Genomic DNA, 20087 nt, shown 5'->3' on the forward strand with positions numbered 1-20087 from the left:
GAAATGTAAATAAATTAAATGACAGTGCTGACTCCAGCAATTTAAAAGCAGTACGATTGGCCCTCTTGAAATACCACCGGGGTTGCCGGCTGTCCTACATGACTCGCCGGGCGTAATGCCTAACCGCCACAGTGTCCGACAACCGCGACCCCTGCTTCCCCCCAAATGGCAACCCAACACCTTAACCCCTGTTGGGAAGGGTCGTAGCACGGGATGGTGAGAATCCTAATACCGCATACTCCTATATGCAGTACGACTGCATAGTGCCACCGTGTCCCATACCACGGGCCACCAATGCATTCGTTTCCAAGCCGACCACGGCATCTAGTCTATCAAGGCATTATGCAACATGATGTACACATTCAACATATAGCATCACATTCAATTTGCAATTGAATAATAAACATAGCATAAATGCACATCAAAGTGTGAGATGACTACTCTATATAGCATATTCATGATGACATGACTAAATTAGATATAGTTATATGAATGCCAAACAAATGCCTTGAAATAGGCCAAACGTCCTCTCTCCACTTACTTGTAGCGTACAAGGAGTCTCGTTCGGTACGGGCGAGATCCGGAGCGAATCGGGTATGATTTGGTGAACCTAACATAATTGAGCGGGGTTAGTACTTCACCATTTTAGAATCAAAATTAATGAAATCCGACTTCAAAATCGTGTTTAGAACGTCGAAAGAAGGTCACACGTCCGATTTGGGCTCAATCGGACCCCCGGATCACCCTCGGGGCCACACGGGTGGGTGTCAGACAGGTGGGTAGGGACCCACCGGTCCAACCCGCCGGTTTGGGACCGGCGGGTATGGACCCGCCGGTAGGACCCGCCGGTCCTACCCGCCGGTTTGGCCAGAACCCTCTGGTCCTCTCGGGTGGGTGTCTCAGGCGGGTAGGGACCCGCCGGTTGCACCCGCCGGTTTTGGCGGAAAAACCCCAGTTTCTTCTCCATTTCCTCCATTCCTTGGGGATCCAAATAGGGCTTTTCCCAACCCATTCTTCACACCTTTAGAGTCCTATGGGATGGTTCTAGCTTAGATCTAAGTTAGATTCGAGTGAGGGGAACCATCTTACCTTCTTTGCTCAAGAATGACTCCAAACACTTCAAAACACTTCCAACTCACAATGCTCCTTCTATCTTGTCAATAACTCTTCAAATCCTTCAAGATCAACACAATAATCATCTATTAAACCTTAGATTCAACATTTCAAAGGGTGTTTACAAGATCTTGAGAAACCATACACGAATCAAGGGTTTAAAGCGTGGGTATGGTTAATGCTCATAAAACCCAGCTTTTCTTACCTCCAACTGTAGATCTCGAGTTGAAGATTACTCTTCTGGCACCGGAATGGCGAGATCGAGCTCCGGCGCCGCTGAAATCTTCCCTTTCTTCCTCTTCCTTTCTTCTTCCCTTTCTTTTTCTCTCTCCTCTGTACTTTTCTCCCAAACGTACGGGGGAAATAAAAAGGAAAAGAAGGAAATCATAAGGTCTTATATACTATTCCTAATTAAGTGAATAGTGTCGGATGGGTCACTCAGGTGGGTGGGGTACCCACCGGTCCTACCCATCCGAGAGTCAAAACTTGGGATTTTGACCGGGCTCTGACCTCGGCTCGGACCCTACCCCAAGCATACAATGTAGCATACGTACATAATCTTAAAATACGGATATAATACCTGTTCTATCCGTACATAGCCTTATGGTAGGTGCACGTACACGGTTTGGGTACTCCCGTCTCTTCTGGCACTGGCTCAGACTTGTCGGGCCAGCCGGTGTTTAAGGTCACCCGTGCCATCATAGCCCATAAGGAACCCGCTCTAACATCCTCTGGCTCGGTTCCTGCATGGTTCAACCGGTTCAACCGCGAAATCAGACCGGGTTTAAGAAGCGGGTTATTACAGTATTGGTGTACGATGTCTTGTATTCCGTCACAGTTTAATCCAGGGAGTACTGGAGCAGCACCTCGACAGGCAGGACAGCTGTCCCGCTAGCCGGTTAGCTGGCCATGGGGGTTGCAAGGAGGCAAGAGGCCCCACCCCCGCTCGAATTTTTTTTATTTGAGGGCAGTTGTGTATTTTCTCGATTAGGGTTTTTGCTTTATATTCATAGCGAGAGTTTCTTTCTCTGTAATGCAAGCAATACTGAGAGGTGTGAGGACGAGCACTATAACCCTATTCTCCATTGATTGTGAAGCAAGATCTCAGCTCACCGAAGATGTAGGCAACCTTGCCGAACCTCGTAAACCTGTGTGCATTTTTTATTCTGTTTTTCCATTATCTTTTGCATTGTTTTAGGGTTGCATTTCTACAGGGCGATCATTACGCCCTCTCTATTTTTGGGTCTAGGGGCCATACGACCAAGTAGTGTTCAACCCACCCCCCCCCCACCCAAAAAAAAAAAAAAAAAAAAATTGTGAAGGGATTCCTTACTTCCCTCCGAGAGGTTTTCATCAACATTGGAATAATACTCAATTATGTCTCCAATTATGCTTTATCTGGCCTCCAAGAGAACATCAATGTTGGACAACTTAGAGGTGGTGGGACGTGAATAGGTTATCATTAGTGGATTTAAACTTTTTCGATTTAAAGCCTCAAATGTGTGAATTTAAAAAAAAATATATGAAATATGAAAGATAAGTACAATCATAAAAGATACAAAGATTTATAGTGGTTCGACTCAATCTAAGTCTAGTCCACTATTTGCAAGATAACCTTAAGAGGTATCCACTAGTTCTTCATTTTTAGCACAATAAATGGGGAGATACACTCTTGTAAGGATAAGAAGATCCATACAATCTCTTTACAGTATGAAAGGGTTCTTTAATATCTTTTTCAAAGATTAAAGGGTATTTACAATCTCTTTACAAGAATGAGAGGGTTCTTACAATCTTTTTCAAGAATGAGATGATTTTATTGAATCTCTTTAAAGGATGAAAGGGTTCTTTAATTTCTTTTTCAAAGATTAAAGTGCATTTATAATCTTTTTACAAGGATGAGAGGGTCATCACAATCTCTTTCAAGAATAAGATGATTTTATTCAATCTCTTAAGGATGAGAGGATCGACACAAGCCTAAGTGTAGTCTGGCAATTGTGCGAACAAGAAGCCCACTCCTAGACTTGAACCAATTCTTAGGCTAAACAATCTCACAAATTAATGAAAGTAAAATGGTAAGATGTTACCTCGTGTGGTGCATGTATGATATGCATAGTATAGAATGTATATATATACCTTTTAGTCTTCTCTAAGCTTGCAATAGAATGCCAAAGTAGTGGAGAAGTCTTATAGAGAGACTTGAGTTCCTCTTGACAAGCGTGTATATATTGTAGAACTTAAACTCAAGAGAATGCTTAAATATCTTCACTCTAATGCCTCAATAAGTATTCTTGGATGAGTAGTATTAATGTTGCTCTGTTGTACATAAATGTAGTAAGTGGTTTAAGAGGGGAGTCAAAACAGACACTTTTTAGCTCTACTGGTAGTTACCAGTATATGTAGTGTTGGAAAAATATAACCATTGGAGAGGGTCAAACTAGCCGTTGGAGGCTTGTTCAAATCATCGGATGGACTTCCATTTAGCCGGATACGTTATCGGAGGTTCTGGTAGTTATCGGTGGGCAACCGTTTGTCAAATCCTGAAAAGAACTAGAAGTTACCAACAGGCTTCAGCCTTTTGCTCTCTCTCTCTCTCTCTCTCTCTCTCTCTCTCTCTATATATATATATATATATATATGACTGTTTGTATGGAAACAACCGTAACTTTTACATTCATACTCAGAATGTCACGATTCAAGATGCATTGGCTTCACAACTCGGTTCTCCACAATTTTAAAGAATAAAATGTCTTTAGATTCACTAATAGAAAATGACTGAAATGCCCTTGAGTTTTGACCTTGCTGTTAACTCAGCAATGGTTAAGACTTATCATAGCCAAAACGATTCCAACTTCATTTATGTTTTAAGGCTAGGGTCATTGAGCATCACGTAGGGTAATTCTAGGTTAATGATGTAGATGCATGCAGTGAAGTGCTTTGTGTATAGTCTATGCATTATTATAGTGATCTATATTATCACTATTGTCTTCTTGCAAATGAGTCTTTTTTGTTCTTCATATTGACCTTGCATGCTTCATGTTTGGAATAATTTTAATTCTTCAATTCTTAAAGTCTTCATTCTTCGAGTCTTGACACCTTTGAGATCTTAATCCTTGAAATACCTTCTCAAGCTTTGATGGCTTCATACTCCCACTCTTCTCTTGGTCTTTGATCTTATACTTCATCACTTTTTTTCTTCATATCTTCTTGAATTCAACTTCATTAATTGATGATTTTGATCTTCATTTCATTCTCCAATTTAGCTTATTGATTTGAAGTCTCAACAAGTCAATACTTGAAAGAATATTATTAAATATCTTCATTATTTGTAATCATTAAAACCAACTTACCAACAATCAGAGTGTGGGCATATCCCCAACAATCAACTGGAGGATAATGCTTAGGGCCATAGCCATCTCTGCAATTGGGATTGCCATGAGCATGATCCTTGATTTGCTTCTATGGTTCGTCATGCGAGAACAAGTTGAAAAATAACCCATTTGGCTTCCTCAACACGACTTAGGGCACACTGTTGAGCTTGGCACTCCCAGTGAACTGGTTGGTGGGTGGGTTTATTGCAATGACCTTTTTCACTATCTTTGAGAAAATATCATTCTATTGGGATGTTCTTCGTGCTGGCGAGATCATGGGCATAGGCGTAATTTTTTCCGACGTTGGTTCAAGTCTCTCTCATTCTAGAGTACTCCACCTTCTTCTTTATTTTACTATTTTTAGCCGTTGATCGTTTGAAATTTTGAACTTTCGAAGAGGAAGGCCTCAGATATATGCCCAACCACCCCAACTTGTTTGTTGTTTGAGATTTGAGAGTGCATCTGCACACCACATGATTAGGATCCAAAGTCTATGATGTGCATAGGAATAATCCTTTGATTGTTTAAGTTCTATCTCTCTTCTTCTTCCTCTTTTTTTTTTTTTTTTTTTTGTTAAGGAGAGAGTCAAAAGGTCTATTGAAAGTCCCGAGACCAATTTTGATATCTTAAACCGTAATTAAATGTGAAAATGGGCCAAACTTAATTGATTCCGATCTGATTATTCTAAATAAGTTGAGAATCGGTTAAATTCTAATTGAATCTAAGGGTGTCAATCGGTACAGTATTTGGTATTTAGTATAGTATAGTAGGCCAAAAAGTTAATACCGAATAAAATCATATTAAGAAAAATACTTAAATTTCAATATTGATACTATATTGACTTGGTTCGATTTTGGTAAAGTTTTTATTCGGTATATATACAATTTTATTTGGAATGAATACGGTTTCAATATTTTAGTATAATTCGATACATACCAAATGATTTTATCTTAAATATCGATACCATACTGATACCAAAACAAATACTATTTTATTATACCGATATTGTATTGAATCTCCTTCGATATGGTTTTGATACGATAATTTAATATGATTTTGGTATCAATATACAATATCGATACCTTATTAGCACCTTTAATTGAACCTCAAAAACTTAGATTGGAGTGCCCGTATTGAAAGCGAAAGAATTAGAATCGGGCTCAGCCAAGCAAAGAATTGACCACACTTATAGCCCATAGAGAGCTGAACCTAGTGGTGCAATTTAATATCATCTAAAGTTGGCAATGGGCCAAGAAGGTTTGGAATATTTGGCCTGCTTTAGGCAAACCAATCAAAGAAAGGTCCAAATCTAGGCAAGTCAGTCAGAGAACTGGCTCATCAGTCATCTCTTAGTTCATACTGAATAGAGTAGTATTTTCTCTTCAGGTCAGAAATAAATGTATCAATTTGGGATTTAACATGAAAATTATCCAACGAGTCCAGAACTAAAAGGCCAATAAGAAATTGGCTGGAACAATGGAGTTTTAACTCATATAAAAGTTATGTCGTCTGATTCCTCTAAAGCTTAAGGGAAAATTCTATAAGACTATCATAAGACCATCTATGATGTATGGTGCAGAATGTTGAGTTGTTAAGAAGTGTAACGTATATAAGTTGAATGTGATTGAGATGAGAATGTTGAAATGATGTGCAGCAAAGCCCTGAGGGATACAATAAGAAATGACCAAGTTAGAACCAATTTAGAAATTGCCCCAAATCAAGATAAGCTTAGAGAATGTCAGTTACGATGGTTTGGGCATGTTCAAAGGAGGCCTTTGGATGCCCCAGTTCAGAGGAGTGACCCGATATAGATGGATGGAGCTAAAAGGGCTGGGGGCAGGCCAAAAACAACCATTGATGAGTTAGTAAGAAGAGTTATTCAAAAGTCAAATCTTCACCCAAGTATGGCATCGAACAGAGCTACTTGGAGAGCTATGATCTGGGTTGCCGATTCATGAGTGGGATGTCCAAAAGTTTCTTTTATATATATATATATATATATATATACATACATATATACTCTTGGATCCATGTAACCAACCCCATTTAATTGGGATAAGACAGAGTTGCGTTGTTGTTGATAAAAGTTTTGTTGTAATTTAAAAAAAATAAATATAGATTATATATCAAAGAAACATTTTTATTTGAATGTTTGAGATATTGAGAGCCTAGAGCCATTAAGGATTAAAATAAGTGATTATGTCATAATTGCAAAGAACATTTATATTTGAGTGCTAATGATATAAGGGATTATGTCTATTTTTTTTTTCCTATTTTCTCTCCACCCATATGTGCGTACATAATACAATTGGTATCAGAGTTGGTATGAACCTACCATGAATGCCTTAGTTGATTTGCATAAGATTACTTGGCTATGATACCAGAAATACGACCTTAGAATAATTCAATCCCATAAATGATAAGCATTCTCATAGAAGAAATCAATACCATAAACACGTTCCCCTCTCGCTCAGGTCGAGACATCTGGTAAAATTCTCTACACTAGGCAAGAGATTGATGCCTGGTCGTGTAGGCTTTGCACCAATATGGGGGTGCCAATGAGAGACACAGTGGTGTATCAACATGGATAAAAAAATTTTATTTCAGGAGGACATGACAATAATTTTGTGCACTCCTGTGTCTAAACACAGAAGCCACACGACTTGACAATGATCTTTTTCCCTTTTATTATTTTTTGGTAAGATTTATTATTTTTATTTCAATCAATTGTTTTTCTTATGTGTTATATTTGCTTGAATGAATGGGGTTGATATATTCATTTCTTTTGCTTGATTTGATAGTCATATTTTTTACACAACCGCTTCACCATTACTCATCTAAACCCCAAATAATATGGTAAAAATGTCTGATTCCTAAACTTAAGGCATGGTGCCAATTCTAATTTTCAAATTAGAAAATTTAAAATATTTAATTATGGTTTAAGCCTTGAGCCAAAATTTTCCATTTTTAGCCAGCTAATCAAGTATTAACCGCTCTTTATGCTCATTGGAGGAAGTTCTTTTAGAAATTACACATTCATCCAAAATTTAAGTTATTTTTTGGGAGCATTTCACTCAATAGTATTCCTGTCAGGGATATTATTGAGAAATGGCTTAATATTGACACTACTTGTGTGTTTTGTACTAAGGAGGAGGAATCTATCTTTCATGTCTTTTTCCTCTGTGAGTTTTCTGATAGAATTTGGGCTGCCAACCCACTTGGATTAAGGCCGAAAAATCTTCATGTTACCTCTCTTATTGACTTTGTTATTTATTTCTATCATATCAATCTTTCTAATTCTGATCGGATCTGGTTTTTTAGTACAATAACTATAATTAATTACTTCTTATGGAGGCACCGAAATGACATAATTTCAAAACAAAGTGTTCTCAACTGGGTGCCTATTCTACAAAATATTAACTGTTGGATATCTGTTTGAATTTACTTTCATTTACTAACTGATCTGATATTGTCTTTTCATGCACTGATGATCCAAAAGTCCGCTTAGGAAGATACTTGACTCTTCCTTTTTCGCCTTATCATGTTTTAATTTGTGTTAATATTACTAATTTTTGTAACACAGATCCAAGTTGGATTTTTGATACTTTATTCCAAAGAAAATTCTAAGCTATCAGAATGAGTGATACATTATTGAAATCCAATGAGGAAATTGAGGCTTGGAGTGCTGTACAAGGCTTAAAACTGGCAACTACAAAGGTTTGGGACTTTTGGGATATTGAGAAAGTTTGGTTCTCCACAAAGAGCGTTCTTCAACTTATTCCATAACCAACTACTCGTAGCTGGCCTTTCCTGTCTATTGGGATTTTTTGGGATCTCTATTCACAGTTTGGATCTGTTCAGCTATTGTACAATGCAAGAACTATAATCCATCTATCATGTATTTATGGGATTATGCTAATACTGATAGATTAGGAAATGTCAATAGTCCGAACTGTTATGATGTACTATCTCACTTTCTTTTTTATATATTACTCTTTTGTTTCATTAAAAAAAAATCCCACACAGTCAATGTACCGTACACCCTCTCACATGGGTTTATTTTTAATCATTTTCTCTTTCCTCCTGGCCATGTGGGCCTCATATGGATGCTGTTGTACCCTGCACCACCATTGGTGTTGTGGGAGATCCCAACACACACACACACTCGGACTAATAGCTTGGGGGCATGGTTTTAAAAATCGGATAAAAAAAAAAAGAAAAACCCATTGGATCAGTATCAGTTAGAGCAAGAAAGAATTTGTTTTTATCGGGATGGCCATCTACTTGTCCAGTAGATAGAACTTTGGTAAGAGTAGTGTGGTGAATCCAGGCCCAGCTGGGACTGGTGGTGTTTCTGGACATTACATGGGCAACAATCTAAAGGGTCTTATCAAACTAGAAATTAGGTCAGGGGCTTTATCTTCCAACTCACAGCCATGGGCACATTTAGTGGTGAAGGGAGATTCAGCTATTAATCGTCAAGTACCCATGCACATATGTATAGATTAGCAAACACATATGGTGGCAAACACAGTTTTTGTTCGGGTGTGTGCAAACATTAGCTGTATAGCTTTGTATATTCTTCCTGTATCCCTTTCCCCCTTTTTTGGCAAAGAAGACAAACAATGCCACTACTAGAAATTTCATCGAGTCAGAAACTCGGGAGCATTACATCTGAATTGGACCCATTAGATCTCTAGCTCTAGAATTACAGAATTGTTGCTTTTGATGCTGTTCTTAAGTTGTAACTAAGCCTCTTGAAAGTCATCCATACCGCAACTCTGTGATGAAACTTTGTTTCAATTACCTGATTTTCAGCAATGAACCAGCAGGCAAAGAACCTCAATGATGAACTGAGATCTATGAAATGAATGGTGTAAAAGGCAGGAAGTTTAGTATATTTTAGCATTATACCCATATACATGATGTAGAAGAAACTTTTCATTTCAGACTTTCTGAAAATAAAAATGTATTTATAAGTATTCAGTACAAGTTATTGTTCTGTAGAAGAGGAGGGCATACAAAAGAGGTTTTGATGCAAAATTTTCACCTGTGGTATAACCAAATTAAGTGGCCATCACACTTAACAGAAAAATACAACCACCATACTGGGAAAAATTCAACATCAGAAGAAAAAATTACACAAAATTTGGCAAAACAAAACTGGAACTAAAGGTACAAAGATTATTTTGGATTTCGCCCTACGTTCAGACACCAAACGACTTGGGTCTCTTCTAAAGCTATTTTGTGATTATATGTGGCACCGCTAAACAACTTGAGTGTAACATTTACAAGAATGGTAAAGATGAAGGGATGCTGCTTTCTAATGCCACATTCTCCCTTGAAAATCAACATAACCTGGTTCCAGCTATCAACTTCTAATCATCACACGGCTTCCATCTGCAAAATGTGATTAAACCTGTGGAACCAAGAAACTCATGCATCAACAACTAGTGTCCTAAATGCTGTATCAGTAAACTTCTTGAAACTCTCAAAACTTTGTTTTGTGAAGACTTAATAGGGATGTTCAAAGAAAGAAACTATTGCACTACCCATCTAAATAAAGAGTGGTTTTGGTTGGTGTTTAATCAGTAAGTCATATACAGACTAGACCTGACTGAAGTAGACAGTGTCAGCTACTAAAAGAGAAATGTTACCAACCCTCCAGGCTCCCCAAGGTTAGGTATGGCTGTTTGTCAAGCTGATCCACAAATAATTTCAGGCAAACCTCTCCAAATGGCACTGAAATGACAACTAGATTGACTTCCAAAACATTTTCAACCATGTCATAGGATGAAGCAGAACAGACGATAGTAATCCGGCTTGGATTTTTGTTCCCAAAAGTAAAACTAGTCTACATCTGATGCACCTAGTGGTTTTCCTCAATCATATCATTAAAAAAAATATCACATTCAACTTCAAGACTATAAGAGCAAAAGGATGAAAAGAACATAGGTATCACTTGGGGAAGCAGATTTTGAGGACTAGTATAACAAAAATTATGCTATTAATATTTAGCTGAGTTCTGATTCAAAATATGATATTCGGTGCCTTCAGAGGCTGGAGATCAGATCCTGCAGGGATTGGAAATTGTAATTGGATACTGCTCATATCAATTGATCACCCATTGGACGATAACTCAATGACATGCACTATTTCTCAACAAGTTCTTATGTCAATACTCAATGAATGCATTACATGTCTGAATTCAATCTCCAACTACAGCCCCTCCCCCCTTTCTCCTTTTTTCCCTAAGGAAAACAAAAGGATTATACTCAAATAAAAACAACTCAATGACCAAGCTTCCCCAACTATGTAAAAGGTGGAGGACACAGACTGAATCAGCAGAAACAGCATGTACTTGTTTCATGGGCATGTTAAAGAAGGGAAAGCATGTCAGTTTGTTATTGATTCTGAACCAGAAAATAATTAGAACATCAGAGCATCAATCGAGCTTCAACGTAGGCAGGCAGCAATTTGAACTAACAAACCAAATAACAGCTAGATTTGTGTTGGTCTATTAAATATTCGTTACTTGGCAGTCCAGTCAACTTACAAGACATGACCTAACCTGACATAAGTGAACAACTAGCTAACCTTCCAGGTTCAAAACTATAGGTTTTCCATGTCCCTAACTCCACTGAACCTGGTCCACCAGGACCCCTAGGCTCCAGTTTATTAAACAGAAAAAGAAATTGTATATGCCTAATGTCAGATATAATTTTAGGGGTCATACAATATGAAAGTTAGGAAAACTTGTAATTCATTTACTAGATGTTTTCCCAAAAAAAATTGTGGTGGCATCTTAGTCAATGTCACAATTGCCAACCATTGACGACACCAACACCATCATTTGGCTGGATTCTTTTCCTCAATCAACTTTGCTTATACTTCTCCTTTTCTTTTTGGAAAAAGATATGCATCGTCATGTATAAAATATATTTTTTTTCTTTCTCGTGCTAGAACTTATTTTGGTGTGTAGTGACTCAAACCGGAGTCTATTCCATGAAGAGGCAAGGCTGGTGCCGATTTATATAAGAGACAACTGAAAGTGAAACAGTGACAGTTGTTTCCAAGATTTGCAACTTTAAGGATGTGCAATCTCTGCTTTCTCTTATTTACTCTCTTTCCCTTTTGGCGATGCAAGGAGAGAAGACCACTTAATGACTGTTCCCATTGACCATTTGACCTAACTTTTGCATCCACTATTTTAGAAAGGTTTGCAATAAAAGATGGAGGAAAAAAGTTATACATTATACAGAGAGGTCATTTATGGTTTTTGTGGAGTTGTGCCAGCGTGATCATGGCAGGATGGAAATTCAATCCTTCATGAGTCTAAAGGCAACACATGGCAGACAATATATGATAACAAGTATGCAGCTTTTTTCTTTTTGTTTTGATCACACGTAAGTTCTCAAAGGAGACCTGCCATCTTGCATTACATGAGAGGATAGAAATTTCCTCCTTGGGTAATAACATATATTTTACATTTTTGTACATAGAAAACCCTTACAAAATGAGAGCAGTATACGGCATCCACACGTTGAATGGATCAAACTAAAAAATCTCCCTAGTTAGTGGCGTACAAGCTGGAGATGGAAATTTAAGCTCATCGATAAACTTAGCAGTAGCTTATTTAGACATTGGCAATCAAATATGTGAGTATAATTTGTCATTTAAATGCACAACTGGATCAGAATTTAAATTTACTCTAGTAGACATTTCAAACAGAAGTGCAGCGATAGGAAAGATGAATACCTTGTTTTCAGTCTCTGTCCAACCCATCTTCACCTGCATGCAAGCCATTGTGTTTGGAACTGCCATATCTGGTTGCAGCAAAACTGTATGATACAACAACAGCAACAAGGACACCGAAAACTAAGCTGAAGAGCTGGAAATTGGCAAGCAACTCCCCTCGGACCTCACTATCCGCTGATCGACACATAATCTGGTCCTCTTTCAAGAAACAACCATCTGGCATCATTGGCCCATAAAGAGTGAAGGCCGTCTGATAAAACCAGAGGCCTTGTAGGGTGACAGCAATGCCATTAGACAAGTCTACTGGGAAGCTATCGGGAATAAGAGCTCCAGCCACTGTTGAGATAATGCAAAGGGCAATGAGGAGAACAAGGAGGAGGTGGTAATATCCCTCAAGACCTTTATGCGATGTTGAATGGAAGTAAAATAACAGATACTCTGCAAAGAATGCCATGGAAGCAATCAAGCATAGAGCTCCTTCTGTTAAAGGTAAAAACCTGGGAGCAGAAGAGATGAAATGACTAATTAAAAACCATTGAATTGCTATATTTCCATTGGGGATTTGATAGGAGGCACCATAACATGCAACAAACAAGCAAGACACATTTAAGATTCCAACTGACTGAAAAAAATGTACACCAATGATGTGTATGATGCATGAGCATTGGATCACAGATTTGACCACACCAGAATGATTTTCCAACCCATTTCCATCCAAATTGAAAGCTACATAAAGTCTTTGCTAAATTTGTATTGCTTTCCCAACCTCCTTCCTCATTCTCTGGTACTAAGATTGCTTCTAGTGTTAACAGTCCAACACTTAAAAGTTATAAATTTTGATTAGACTGATCCATTCAAAAAAGCAATGTATCTGACCTTTCACTAACCAAAGCCAGTCAAGGGACTTTCAGAAGGAGATGATGATAAGTTCTGGCTAATGTGCATGAGCCAGGGACAATATTCATGATCGGAATTAAACAACAACAACAGCCATATCCCAACTTACTGGGTCAGCTACATGGATCCATACCCAAAAAAAAAAAAAAAAAAAAAAAACAAAACAAAACAAAACAAAACAAAACAAATAAAAAATGATGGCAATATGAGAGATGACAAAAGAAAGGTGAGAGTAGGAAGATGACAATAAAAGCCCATCACAAGAGAATCTCAGCTAAATGGGGTCGGCTACATGGATCCTTGCCCTCCAATAGGCTCTATCCGAGGTCACACTTGGGAGTTGGGACAAGACTGAGACTATGCACGTCATTCCTCATAACTTCTCCTATGGTCATTTTACGCCTGCCCCTAGCTCTTTTAGCCCCTTCAATTAGATCACTTCTTATTACTGGGTCGTCCTCAGACCTCCGTTGAACATGGACATACCACCTCAAACAACTTTTGCAGAGTTTCTCACTAATTGGGAAAACTCCCAAATCGGCTCTAATATACTCATTCCTTACTTTATCCTTCCTAGTTTTGCCACAGATCTATCTTAACATCCTCATATCTACTGCACATAACTTCTCTATATGACACTTCTTATTTGCCCAACATTCTGCCCATATTCACAGCCGGTCGCTCAACAGACCTATAGAAATTTTTCTTTAGCTTTAAAGGGATACACCAGTCACACAACACTCCAAACACACCACTCCACTTCATCCACCCCACTTTGATTCTCTCTGAAACATCACCCATACGTCACATTCTTTATTTATGGTTGACCCTAGATATCTAAAATAGTCAATTTGTCGAATCTCTTTCTCCTCAAATTTCACCATTTCATCAATCATAGAGTAGCTAAAGTTACACCTAATATACGTCTTTGATCTACTAATCTTAAAACCTCTTGATTCCAAGGTTGATCCTCAAAGCTCCAACTTAGCGTTAATCCATGCTTTAGTCTCATCCAATAAAACAATGTCATCGGCGAAGAACATACACCAAGGGACCTCTCCGAGAATGCTCTTGGTTAACTCATCCATGATAAGCACAAACAAATAGGGGCTTAAGGCCAATCCTTGACGTAACCCAACCGTAATTGGAAATTCATTGCCTTGACCTCCCACAAATCTCACACTAGTCACCACGCCCTCATACATGTCCTTTATTCTATCTACATATGTACTCAACACCTCTCTCTTTACTAAGACATGCCAGATTAAATCTCTAGGAATTCTGTCATATACTTTTCTAAGTCAATAAAGATCATGTGGACATCCTTTTTGTGGGTTATATATCTTTCCATGAGCCTCCTCAATAAGTAGATCGCCTCTGTCATGGATCTACCGAGCATTAATCCAAATTGACTCTCTGATATCTTAGTTTCTCTTCTTAGGCTCTTAGTTTCTCTCCTTAGGCCGGCTTCAATAACCTTCTCTCATAGTTTCATAGTATGACTCATTAGTTTAATGTTTCTATAGTTATTGCAGCTATTGATATCCCCTTTATTTTTGTAGACCGAGACTACCATTCTTCTTCTCCAATCATCTAGCATCTTCCTTGTGTTCACAATCCTGTTAAACAACCTCAACTCCAAACTAAATATTCATGAGAGGCATTAAACTAAATACAAGATAAGATAAATGAAAAAAGTCACTTGAAGTGGCATGGCCATGTTAAACGGAGGCCTTTGGATGATCTGGTATGGAGGAGTGATTTGGTTAATATTAAATGATCTAAAAGAGCTAGGGGCAGACCTAAAATGACGTTGGGAGAAGTGGTGAGGAAAGACATGTATAGTTTAGGCCTTGTATCAAGTATGACATCGAATGGAACTGATTGGAGGGAAAGTATCCATGTAGCCGACTCCATTTAGTTGGGATAAGGCTGAGTAGTTGTTGTAGTAGATCCATTCTAAACCATTGCAAATCCAAGTAAGAGAATGTAGTATAAGGTGAACCCTGAAATTTAACATGAACTTTTAGAGTGTTAACCTAAAGGGAAAATCCTAAATGCCCAAACCTGTGAAGATGAAATGACCAACTTACCCTTTAAAGGTTTAACCTAAAAATACCCAAATCAATTTACCACTGCAACTCCCCGGCAGCCGCTATGCATCACCGCCGTGACAAAGAACCAGTCCATCGCACTGCCCCTACCCCTTGCACATAGCCTACTGCCCTGCCCCCCTGCGCATTTCCTTGCTTTGAAGAAGCTTTTTCCTGTGATTTCGTTTTGTGTCCTCCATGATTCCTGTGATCTCGTTTAGTACCTGTTCCATCAAGAGCAGGGTAGACAGAGCAAGAGGGTTTGGCAAATTTTTTTCAAAGGGAACGACTTTAGCACCAAGTGCCGCTCAGATGAGGCTATATGGCCTTGAGACATACTTCCAAAGCTCCATCAGAAGCCATGCCCTTGCCATGGCCAAGACACCTTGCTGCCAAACTGAACTTCAAATGCTAAAAGAAAAGATGAATTGTAAAGGAGGATAAGGGTATTTTTCGAATATCGTCCAGCCAACATCATGACAGATTTTAGTGATGTCACAAACATTACACTTAACCAATTGGATCTTGATTTCTTTCTTCTATGTTTGTCGGTAGTAATAGCTTGACTCGAGGGGCGTGGGAGGCAAATCTAAACCAGTTGTGTCTATGTCCGCTTGATGGTGACAATTGCTAATGGAATGCTTAAAAACTTGCAACTTGTGGCAAAAGCAATGCCCCCCATTGCTTTTGGGCTGGGCAAAGAGGAAGAAATGTTTCTCAGGGCCTTCTGCTTCTGTTGCTCTGCGTTAACTGTTTCAGTCCCTTATAGCTTCTTCATCTTCTCTCTGTTTCAGAAAAAGCATGGTGATGGTGGCAGCTGAGCTTGCTTCCTTAAATATGCCCTGATTTCTGATACGGTATTGTGAAGGAATTGAGATGGACGATTGGTGTTTCAGTTGAATAACTCATAGGGGTAAAATGGTTTTTTCATAACTTACAGTAGACTAATTCCGTCAGATTTCATGGGGCTTCAAGTAATAGATTCAAACTTTTAGCGTCTCAAGCAATTTGGCCATAGTATAGGGAGTGTCCAAGTAATTTTCCCTTTTTTTTTTTTCATTACAAAGTAGGGGGATTCAGGGTGTGGGGGGGAGTCTCAAGGCGCAAGTGCTCTACCGCACCATGCGCTAAGCAGACCACTGGGCGCTTACAGGTTATGAAATGTATAGAAGGATCCTAACCCTTTGTTGTAACATACACTTTTCCAAGTAGTACCTTATGTTCTAGCCCCATTTTACTTGGATGAAGCCAGGAGTAACAGAATATGCTTATATGAAATAAAACAGATAACAGAATATGCTAGGTTCCACTTGGAAAAGCATCAAACACAGCCTGTATTATAGTTTTGGACGGTTAGGATTTAAATCAACTTTCATTATCATTGAAATGGACACACAAATAGCGGGAACTGACGTGTTGTCATGTTGAACAGTAACAGAAGAAAGCAAAAATGTAAGCACCGTCACCATCATCATCATCATTATTGGGATTTCAGGAAAGCAAAAAATATAACGGTCCAGATTACTATTAAATCATGATCCATAAGAAATTGACAGAACATAGCAACCAGAAGAAGTAGAGCAAGAAGAGGATCTAACCTGGTTTTCAGGGAGACCAGAGAAATAAGCCCAAAGACGAAGAACATGAAAAGCATCCCTCCATGCTCAAAATTATTCATATGAGAAGGATTTAAGACGCCATTAACGAAGAATTTGAGGTGGGTAGAGTACAGAAGCTCAATAGACATGTCGATAAAAGCTCCAATGGTGATTACATAAAGCTCCAGGTACTTGAGCTTCCCATCTAATCCTGGCACAGGATTCCAAACCCTAACCCTAAACGATTTCGGATTCTCCACATGCCTCGCAACTGAGCTCCATATGTGCCAAAAACCAACGAATAAGAACAGAGTCCCTGGAATAACATGGCCCTTGAAGGAACCCATCCCTGCGATCAAACCAACCAAATTCAAAATCTCCACATAAAAATTAACCCAGAAACCTGAAAATTAAGATGCAGACTCAAATCAATCAGCTTCAGTATAATTTCATGTTTTGGGTAATCAGAAATCAGGGAAAAATAAAAACCTTTCTACATCAAAATTCTACAAAAAATGAAAAAGGATTCACTATCAACCTCCCACTAATCAGGATTAAGAGTTTCTGCTATTGAAGCTTCAAAGTTTCTGATCTTCGATGGGGACCCGGAATTTATTTCTCAAAGTTGAAGCAATTTTTCCCTGCTTCAGCAAGAATAATCTTAAATCTGCTTGAATTTTAAGCTAAAAACATTCAAACTTTCTCTCTCTCAAACAGAAAGTCAAAATCACAAACGTTGACCTCAAAATCTGGGACTTTGTGGGTTCAAGATCCGATAAGAAAAAGAGTTCTGGAACAAAGAAAGATTGTTTCTACCCCTTCCAAGCAGTGGGTCATGAAAAAAGCTATACAAATGAAGCTGTAATGGGCAAACAGAGATGAAACACCTTCGATACGGTAAGAACCAAGAAGTCCTACAGATGTATTAATCAGAAGAAAAAAAAAAATAGAGAATACGGGCTTTCAAGCAGAATCTCAAAAGGAAAAACCAAAAGAACAAACACAAAAAGAAACCCAGTCAATATCGGTTGTGAAAGGGGCCATGTGGAAAGGAGCTTTAATGGCGAAAACAGAGCCATAACTCCTTTTTTTAATGGGTAGCAGGAGAAGCTTGAAAAAAATTTTAATGGTGAAAAATAGAAAACAAATAAAAAAAAATCTAATGGTGAACAATTGAACGTAAATAAATTTGATTCTTTCAATTTCGAAACTATTACCGTTGTCTGGTTTATCTTCTTCTTCAGAAGAGAAAGGCAATGATTGAACCAAAAAGTTCTCACCCCACGAAATCAAATAAACAAAGCAAAACAAAATAGGAAGGTAGAGACGATGCTAGAAAGGAAGCAATCACGATTCACGAGGAGAAAAGCGTTGAAGTTCCCTGAACTTGAGCACTTCAATAGTCTGGAGAGAGAAAATGATTTTGTGAATCATATAATTTTCTGTCTCTACCCTCTCTGTCTCTCTGTCTCTCTCTCTCTCTCTCTGTCTCTAGTCCTCTACTGCATGTTGGGTTTGTTGAACTAAGCCTACGGTATAGATTTGTGATCATAGACCCACTATAGGGCCTCAAATTAGACCCTCCGGTAGAGATATTAAAACAAAATATTCTGATCTTATGGTTGTATGTATAGTGGAAAGAGTGATACCCTCCACAAGTTGGTATGCGGTTTAGAAATATGATAATTGACCAAAGACATGAGATTTATTGTCTTATGGGTGTCAATCGGTTCAATTTTTATTGTTCAATTCGGTTCAAGATATAAAATACATAGACTAAAATCGAATGAAAATGAGAATAAAAACATATTTTTTTTGGTGAAATTGAACTTATTCGATTTGGTTTAATTAATTGTAATAAGATTTCATATTCAATTTAGGTCCTATTTACAAGCTTCGATTAACATTTTACATGTTTATCAATTTAAAAAAAATGTAACCCTTAGTTATTAGGATCATAATTCATCAAAAAAAAAATATATATTAAATTTTATCCGATTCTTTATTCGATTCAACAATTTTAATCATGAAATCAAAATCGAACCAAATCGAATCAAGAAATATTTCTATTCATGAGGAGGGATCTTAAAGAGAAATGTTCTGATCGTGTGGTTGCAGATGTAGAAGATGTAGAAGCCTAGAAGGCTTGGGTTTATAGTAAGTTTTGGATTGGTCAATCGTGGAAAGCTCACTTCTTTGACTTTTTAGGTCTAAAAGTAGAATTTTCTGTCTTCTCGTTTTCAGGAAGCAGGAAAAGTAAAGGAGAATGAAGGGAGATGAGGAGCAGAATTCAAAAGTGGAAGCGTCGTTCTTCTCCACTCTTGCCTCCTGGTGATGAAATGGATTTCGTCACTATTTAGGAGGGGTTTGGATCTAACCGATATATATCAGAGTGGTTGATTTGACTTGGACCATGGCAACCAAACGTTTGTAATGTGAAGGTGTCCAGGTTAGGGCAGCCAGCCTCAAAATTTTCTTTTGGGTGGAATGTTTCTAGAAACTATGACTAGAATATATTTTATGTTTTATATATTTTTCAAGTACTTAAACATAGTTTATAAAAAAAAGGGAATTTAGATATAAATAATGTTAATTAAATCATGAGAGCGGGTTCAAAGGCAATGCCTTTGCATTAGGATGGCGTAGCATTAATAAGGGTGAGATTTTTTGCTTTTCACGAAGGTTCGGACAGTCATTTTTTGGCCTACATGTCTAGGCGTAGAGGCATGCTACTCTTTCAAGCTTCTTTTCCATTTAAATCGATAAGAATTTCTTTCATAAACATAGTACTACCACTGGGGTTAGGAAGCAAACCCCACAATCCAAAGTGACGAAGAATAAATAGAATTTGTTATGAAAGTCGATTAATGGGGGTAGGCGCGTCAATCGGTCTGGCCGGGCCAATCTCGGTCAGGCTTAATTGGGATGGACCACTTGGGAAGCTTTGCACTGTGAAAACCCGTTTAAGTAAACGGGTCTAGCTTTGGGTGGTATAATATGGTTTATAATCGGGCCGATCGGTGTTGGGCTTTAATCAGGCTTTCTTAAATGGGTCTTAACCGGGCCTTAACCGGGCTACGAATCTATTTAAGTCTAAACGGGCTCTAAATGGGTTTTAAAAATACCTATCCTAAAATTCTTTTCTTAGGTTGGTTGAATGCCAGAAATATGTGAGACAAATCTTTAATAAAAAAGATAAATGATATGAGATTATGATTGTTCTTACAAAGAAAAAAAAAAAAAAAAGAGATTATGACCTT

The 20087-nt window shown here is 38.1% G+C and overlaps 1 protein-coding gene across 4 annotated transcripts; it reads right to left on the bottom strand.

Annotated features, from left to right (window-relative positions):
• Window positions 1-9061: 9061 nt before the first annotated feature.
• On the bottom strand, window positions 9062-18343 carry LOC122080689 (transmembrane protein 45B). 4 transcript variants are annotated; one of them, XM_042647506.1, is made up of 5 exons: window positions 18045-18341; window positions 17366-17468; window positions 16828-17176; window positions 12240-12736; window positions 9410-9900 (listed from the first exon to the last, which is right to left on the bottom strand). In XM_042647506.1, exons 3-4 carry the CDS (start codon window positions 17172-17174, stop codon window positions 12247-12249), a joined length of 837 nt encoding a protein of 278 aa, XP_042503440.1. In that variant the 5' UTR covers window positions 17175-17176; window positions 17366-17468; window positions 18045-18341; the 3' UTR covers window positions 9410-9900; window positions 12240-12246. The 4 variants fall into 4 exon arrangements, with proteins under 4 accessions (XP_042503442.1, XP_042503440.1, XP_042503441.1 ...); XM_042647508.1 differs by lacking the exons at window positions 9410-9900; window positions 17366-17468 and adding an exon at window positions 9062-9288 and having other exon boundaries at window positions 18045-18343; XM_042647507.1 differs by lacking the exon at window positions 17366-17468 and having other exon boundaries at window positions 18060-18341.
• Between the last annotated feature and the right edge of the window lie 1744 nt (window positions 18344-20087).

Source organism: Macadamia integrifolia, chromosome 6, assembly GCF_013358625.1.
Source record: "Macadamia integrifolia cultivar HAES 741 chromosome 6, SCU_Mint_v3, whole genome shotgun sequence".
NCBI lineage: Eukaryota > Viridiplantae > Streptophyta > Magnoliopsida > Proteales > Proteaceae > Macadamia > Macadamia integrifolia.

What these genes read in the sequence shown, in the direction of transcription:
- LOC122080689 (XM_042647508.1), bottom strand. Translation starts at nt 17,174, where the DNA reads ATGGGTTCCTTCAAGGGCCATGTTATTCCAGGGACTCTGTTCTTATTC. An exon ending in CTGGTCTCCCTGAAAACCAG is followed by an intron (nt 12,737 to 16,827) that starts GTTAGATCCTCT and finishes TTCTGCTCCCAG; the next exon opens with GTTTTTACCTTTAACAGAAG.